Here is a 7,125-nt window from a genome sequence, read left to right on the forward strand (position 1 = left end):
GGGGGTTCTGGCTCCGTGGAGCACAGGCACACTGCGTTTCACCTGAATGCTGCCAGTGCCACAGTGTCTCTGGGGTCTGCTTGGTGTCTTGACTCACTCAAAACCAAACTCTTTATTTTTAGTGACCATATTGAGTATTGTCTGTTCCCAGGAATGCTGTGGGAGTGTAGGCATGGACCTTGGCTGTGATTAGCAGGGTCTCACCCCCCTACCCCGTGCTCCTCCTGGCCACAGAGTACTGTAAGTAGTCCCATGTGTCCCAGTGAAGGTGGAACACCTCCCTTTGGAGTTGGGGGAGTAACTCCAGTGAGGACTCAGGCCTGTGCATCCTTGGAAGTGCTCCTTCAGTTAGGGAAGTGTGGACAGAGCTCCTGCTTGGGGTCTGAATGTGATCAGGTTTATTTCTCCAGCCACTGCTCTGCAGAAGGTGAAGTCTGTTGTGAGCTCTTCTGTGCTGCGTGAGCACCTCCACTGCTAGCTGGACTGGGAGAATGGTGGTGGGCTTGGAATCAGGAAAAGAGAGCTGGGATGGGGTTGAAGTCCATGGTACTGTGTCCTTTGCAGGGAACGAGCCATCCTGGGGGACACCCTGCACTCAGCTTCTCGTCTTCGTTGCCACACCAGGCTGCGATGGGTTTCCCAGCCTGGACTCCAAGGAGAACTGTAAGCATTGGGGTTGGGAGCAGGGGGGAGTGACTGGAGTGGGAATGTGGCTGTCTCTGTGCCTGTCACTGGGAAATAGCACTGGGCAACAGTTACCTCCAGTTCTGGGGAGGCAGCAATCCTCCCTGTTTACTGTAACACTAGGGCAGGGAGGGAGGAACTTAGCTGAGGGTGCTGATCAAGCAGCGTGGGGAGGTTTAAAGCAACAAAAGAAACCCAAAACTTGGTTCTCTGGAATCCCAGGGTGCAGTCCTGTGTCAGACCCTCTCCCTGCTCTGGGGCTGTGGTGGCAGTGTGGGGCCTGCTGCCAGTGCCCCCCTCTGATGCTGTGTTCCAGATAAGCTGTCCGTCTCCAAAGGCTCCATGCTGCTCTCCGCGGATGCTGTCTGGGGAGCTCTCCGAGGTGAGGGGTGCTTTCTGCAGGGCATTCCCACTCTCCCTGCTTCAGGCCTATGGGGATGCCTTGCTGTGCCTCTTTCTTGCCATAGACTTCTTTGTTAATTGAGCTCTGCTCCTCTGGGGGAATCTGTGCTGAGAAAGGGGCTGTGTGTGTTATTCCTGCAGGCCTGGAAACATTCAGCCAGCTTGTTGGGAGAGATGAGAATGGCACGGTGAGTCCTGGCCTCGTCTCCTGGGAGCAGGCAGCTCTCCATAGTGCTCCTGCCTCCCTGAGGGCGGGCTGAAGGTTCCTGGGATGCTCGGGATGAGTGGGATACCATCAGTGTGGCACAGCCTTGTCAGGGACCAAGTGGATATTCATGGATCCAGCCAGATCGCTGTCTTCTGAGTGGGTAAAAAGTGCTGCAACTCTTTCTGACCAGTGTGCACTCTGGGTGGGCAGTGAGGGCAGCCCTGTCCATCCAGCTCTGGGGACAAAGGTGACCCTGATTGTTTCCTGCTAATGGCTGTTTGTCCAGCATCCTGCTCATGTCTTCCTCGTGTTCTCTGCATGCAGTACTACATCAACGAGACAGAAATCGTGGACTTTCCCCGCTTCCCTCACCGGGGAGTGTTGCTGGACACGTCTCGTCACTACCTGCCTCTGAGAGCCATCCTGGAAACTCTGGTAGGGCACCTGTGCTGGCAGACAAGGTGGTTTAATTAGATGTCCCTTCCTCTGTGGTAACTGATGGTCCCTTGAGCTGCCTTGTTTGGGTGATTTCTTAGCTCCCTTTGTGAAAGAAGAAAACCCTAAGGCATCTTGAATTCCTGCAAACCAGATTACTTTCCGAGGTTAAGTTGTTCACTTTTGTTCCTGTTCCTTCCCAGGATGTTATGGCTTACAACAAGTTCAATGTGTTTCACTGGCACATTGTGGATGACCCATCCTTCCCCTACGAGAGCTCGACATTCCCAGAGCTCAGCAAGCAGGTAACCCTCCTCAGTCACCACATAGTGCCCAGCCCAGGTGAGCAGGTTCCTGCCTCTGCTCCTGAGCGAGGCACTGAGCTTTCCCATGTTCCCCAGGGAGCCTTCAATGCCATGACCCACGTGTACACAGCCAATGACGTGCAGACCGTGATCGAGTACGCCCGCCTGCGTGGCATCAGGGTCATCGCAGAATTTGACAGTCCTGGGCACACTCTCTCCTGGGGGCCAGGTGAGGAGCAGACCTTGCCTGCTGCTGTTGTGAGGAGAGTTGGAGTTGTTCTGGGGGCAGGAATGGGATTTACAACCTGGATCCTGGAAGCTGGGTGTGGGCAGCAGTGTCGCACAGGCTCGCTGTGGGGAGGAGCAAACCGTTGGCTGGGAGATGTAGGACCCGATGGTCCAACTTCTGGAACAAAATCCAAAGGGAAAACATTTCCATCTCTTCTTGGATCCAAGTTGGGTGACTTTTTTTTGGGAACATCTGCACTGCCAAAACCAACAAAGATCTTGGGTTTAACGGGAGGTACAGCTGACCAAGGTTCCTGGCTCTGCTGCAGCTGTGCTGCAGTCCTAACACTGCTCTTTGCTCCAAGGACTGCAAGTGTCTACTCTCCTGTGTCTGGAAGTGTGAGAAGCTCCAGGAAAATACTCCATTGTCTTTCTCTCCCCTTCCTCTGCCTTCAAATGCCAAGGCCTGTGCTGGAGTTAACCCTGTGCTTGTGATCACAGCTAAAATCGTGGCTGCTACTGTTTCCCTGTCCTTTGCCAGGCCCTGGGCCATGCTGAGGAAGCTCTAGGGTGTTGTAGGGAGTGACATGGCCACACTTGGCCCCTTTCTCATCATCCTGCATTTGTTATCATCCAGGTGCTCCAGGACTCCTGACTCCCTGCTATTCGGGTGAGAAGCTTTCAGGGACCTATGGACCCATCAACCCCATCCTTAACAGCACGTACCAGTTTGTGACCAGTTTGTTCCAAGAGGTCAGCGCTGTATTCCCAGACTTCTATCTCCACCTCGGTGGTGATGAGGTGGATTTCACGTGCTGGTGAGTCTGAGATCAGCCTGGATGGGGACTGGAAGGAAGTATCTGGGATTGGAGTCCAAGCCCATTGCTTTTTGGTCATGATCTTTGGTATCCTGCTCCTCCAGGCCAGGGGCAGTGGAGGTGCTTGGGGTTTCTGTGCTGATGGTGATGCTGGTGTCAGTGCAGCCACAACCCTGGGAATGCCTTGGACTGATGTGGGAAGGACTTGGCCTTACTCCAGAGCTCAGGTTGTGGTGCTTTTATTCTCTTTGGTATACAGGAAATCCAACCCAAAAATTCGTGCTTTCATGAAGGAGATGGGCTTTGGTGAAGACTACAAAAAATTAGAGTCGTTGTACATCCAGAGGTAAGGATGAATGCATCCTGGGCCTGCAGCTCCACTGTGTGACCAGCACAAATGTCTTCTGCTGTCTTGAGGACACCAGATCTCCTTTTCAGGAGCATCTGCATTGGGCATGTCTCCCTGGCCCCAAAGGAAGTATTTTATTGGGAGATTGATGGCAAAAAGCCTGGAGCTGAGGAGGAAGTAGCCCTGTAAGGGGCTGTGTTTTCTCCCTTCTCCTTCAGAAGCACCTTCACATCCTACTGTGGGTGTTGGGAATATCGGTGCTCCTCCTTTGGCTGTATGCAACCAGCAAAGAAAGAGGAGTCTCACTGGGATCACCCCAAACTTGCTACTTTTTCCGCTCCAGGCTTCTGGACATCGTCTCTTCCCTTGGCAAAGGTTATATCGTGTGGCAGGAGGTGTTTGACAACGAAGTGAAGGTGAGAGCTGCCTGCACTGGAACAGTGCCTACACCCCAGCCAGACACACTGGGAGGGCTGTGCTGGGGCTGGTGGTGGGTACTTTGTTACAGGACGGGTTGATCTTGAGATGGTGCTGCCAGTGAGTTGCCCTCTTAGTGACTTTGTCAGACTGTGACCAACACTCTCTTCCCTCCAGGTTCTTGTACATTCACCTGCAAGAGGCAGATTTTAGTCTTACCCAGGACATACTGCAGCTGGTTTTATCCCTCTCTCCATTGTTCTTGCAAACCAGATGGGAAGTGGCTCAAAAGTTGAACCCAAGTCCATCTCAGTTTACCTTGGAGGGGTGTGGATGGATCAGGGCACTCTCCTTGGAGAGGGGCAGGGACGTGATGCTGTTGCCACCTCTTGGAGCGGGGCAGGGACGTGATGCTGTTGCCACCACACTGCTCCCCTCCACAGTGTTCACCTGTGCTCCTCAGGTAAAGCCAGACACCATTATCCACGTGTGGAAGGAGGCTGTGTCGTACATGGATGAGATGGCCAATGCCACCAAGGCTGGTTACCGGGCTCTGCTCTCCGCGCCCTGGTACCTCAACCGCATCTCCTACGGGCAGGACTGGATGGCAGCCTACCAGGTGGAGCCCTTGAACTTCGAAGGTATGTTCCTTCTGTCTCCTTCCTCTATGGCAGCTGGCTTGTCACTTGGAGGTAGCGCCAGGGTTGGCTGTCTTGCTAATCTATTACCTTCCAAGCCCCCTGACCTGAGTGCCATCCCCTCTGGCAGGCACCCCTGAGCAGAAGGCCCGGGTGATCGGTGGTGAGGCCTGCATGTGGGGTGAATATGTGGATGTCACCAACCTGGCCCCCAGGCTCTGGTAAGAGAGGCCATGGAGAGATCACTTGGATCACATGGGACTGGGTTCACTTCCCTTTTCTTTGCTGAACACTGTGGGTTTGGTCTGCACGTGGTGCCTGTCCCTGTCTCCTGCAGCACTTCTGTGCTAGTAACAGCTTTGCTGAGGCTGAAATGAGGGTTTGTAAGACTCTAACATTGCCCCAGCTGCAACCAGTGTGTGTTTAACACCAGTCTGTCCTGGCACCCTGGTCCACCCCAATGCACATGTGTCCAGGAGTGGATCTTTTGATACACAGAAGCCTGTGTGTGCCAAAGGATGCTGGTCAGGAAAGTGTTTGGGAGCTCAGGGCTTCATGTGAGAAGCTTTTGAGCTCTCCCCTGACCTGACTGCCTGTCCCTCATCCTCAAGGCCAAGAGCTGGAGCCGTAGCTGAGAGACTGTGGAGCAACGCAACTGTCAGGGACATGCAAGATGCCTACGCTCGACTGGCAGCGTTCCGCTGCACACTGCTCGGGTAACTGTCCTGGCTGGGGCACAGCATGCCTGCCACCTGCTCTGGGGCCGGCCCTGGGGAGGGCAGTGAGGATGAAGGGCCTTCCCTGCTGCAACACGACCCCTGTTCTTATGAAAAGTCCAGGTTTTTCTGCTGCCTGTGTGTGGGCAGAGCTTGCTTTGTGCAGCGCTGGAAGAGAGCCCCTGCTGCCGGCGTGGGCTGGTGGCTCTGGCGAGGAGAGGGCTTCGTGCTGAGGAAGGAGGGGACCTGTCAGCTCTTACCACCCCTCCTGCAGCACCAGCTTCCCCAGGAAACCTGTCCTCACCCTGTGCTCCCACACATGAGCAAAAATCTGAGTCTGTAAGCACAGGATGAAAATTGCTCCCTCCTTGTCACACCTGAAACAGGGCACCCACGGCCACCCTGAGCTCCTGGAACAACTCAAACCCGGTGGTGGGCTCTGTCTCTGCCCTGTCCCTAATGCCAACTCTCTGCTTTCTTCCCAGACGTGGTGTCCAGGCACAACCTCTCTACATAGGGTACTGTGAAGATGAATTTGGCGGTGTCTGAAGGGAGAGCCCTGCTGCCCTTGGTCACTGCACTCGCAGGAGGAATGATCCCCCCTCTCAAAAGCTGCTGCCTTGACAGAGAGACCCCTTCCCACCCCACCTTCTGCACTGGCTTTGTTGCAATGAACATTTTTTTTTGCCTTAGCATGCACTCTTTGCCTCTTTTTCTATTTTTGTTTCCTTAAATCTATAAATAAATGACCCCGAAGAGGAAAAAGGTGCCTTTTCCTGTTCAGTTGGGGCTTGGGATACGGTGCAAGGGTTATCGTTAGCAGGAGATTGGTTAGGGCTTGCTCCAGAGATGCTGGTGGAGGAGCATCATCCCGGCAGCTCTGGAGCTTGCTGGGTGCCTGCTCAGCTGGATAAAGTGTGCTTAGTCTCTGCTGCTGTCACAGGGTTTGCTTCTGTGGTCACGTTGTGCTGTGGGTTCCTGTCCTTGTCCCTCCTCTCCTCTTGATTGCCAGGCAGAGCATTGGCCTGCTAGCCACCACCTCTGCTGTCCCAACCCTGGTTGCTGCCACCTCCTCTGGCTTCTCCTCAGCAGAAGACATCCTGAAGCCTCTCCAAGGAGCCCTTGCAAACCTGCTGAGTGGTACATGGATATTACAGAATCACTGCTCAGCTCTTCAGGCTGTCACCTCTGCTTGGGATTTGGCCAGCTGACCTGTCCTGTTCCCTTGTCCTTGGGGTGGGGAGCTCAGCTCCAGGTCTCCTCCATCCAGAGGGGTCTGGTTTGGATGGTGTTTTCCTTGGAGAAGAAACCGTTGGTGCTGTTGTCCCATGGAACTGGGACAGCTGTGATTGTTGTCCTTTGATGGTTGGGGCTGCTGTGCTGGAAATGGTGTTCAGCTGAAAGCAGGGAATCCCTTGGGGAGAAATCCTGGCTGGATGGGACTGTTGTACATGTGTGTCAGTTCTACATGGGCAGGATCACCTGTCATGGCTGGAAACTTTATATTATTAAACTTCAAATTAAAAAGAGTGAATTAATGGTTATTACTGTCTCCTGTCTTTAAAAGATGAGGATTTTTTCCCCTTATTTTTTCCTCACTGTGGTGTAAAGCTGTACCTTGGCCAGGTGCTTTTTGTCACTGCAGGGAGCTGCTGCCAGCTAGGCTGGGGGCAAGGCAGAGACTGGTCCTGGGAAGGATGCTGGTCTTTCAAGGATGATGCTGTGTTCCCAAGGAGGGTGTTCTGCTCCCCAGGTGCTGCTCTGTCTGTGCAGGGAGGCTCTTCACCACCCTATCCCAGCTCCCTGCCCTCATTCCCCTCGTCCTCAGGCTTTCCGTGCTCCCTATTCCCCACAGCCAGGTGTGAGAACCCCCAGGGTCTGGCATGCTCCATGGGAAACCCCCAGCCCATCACCTTCCACTAAAG

The 7,125-nt window shown here is 54.0% G+C and overlaps 1 protein-coding gene across 1 annotated transcript; it reads left to right on the forward strand.

Annotated features, from left to right (window-relative positions):
- Positions 1-564: 564 nt before the first annotated feature.
- On the forward strand, positions 565-5,749 carry HEXA (hexosaminidase A (alpha polypeptide); the record flags this gene model as incomplete). The annotated part of the gene is made up of 13 exons (XM_009079464.1): positions 565-663; positions 1,001-1,066; positions 1,228-1,274; positions 1,619-1,729; positions 1,933-2,034; positions 2,131-2,263; positions 2,900-3,080; positions 3,340-3,426; positions 3,773-3,845; positions 4,310-4,487; positions 4,615-4,705; positions 5,096-5,200; positions 5,686-5,749. Coding segments are annotated over 13 exons (1,337 nt in total), but the record flags the coding sequence as incomplete, so codon positions are not given.
- Positions 5,750-7,125: the final 1,376 nt, after the last annotated feature.

This window comes from Acanthisitta chloris, unplaced genomic scaffold (assembly GCF_000695815.1).
Source record: "Acanthisitta chloris isolate BGI_N310 unplaced genomic scaffold, ASM69581v1 scaffold33087, whole genome shotgun sequence".
Classification (NCBI taxonomy): domain Eukaryota; kingdom Metazoa; phylum Chordata; class Aves; order Passeriformes; family Acanthisittidae; genus Acanthisitta; species Acanthisitta chloris.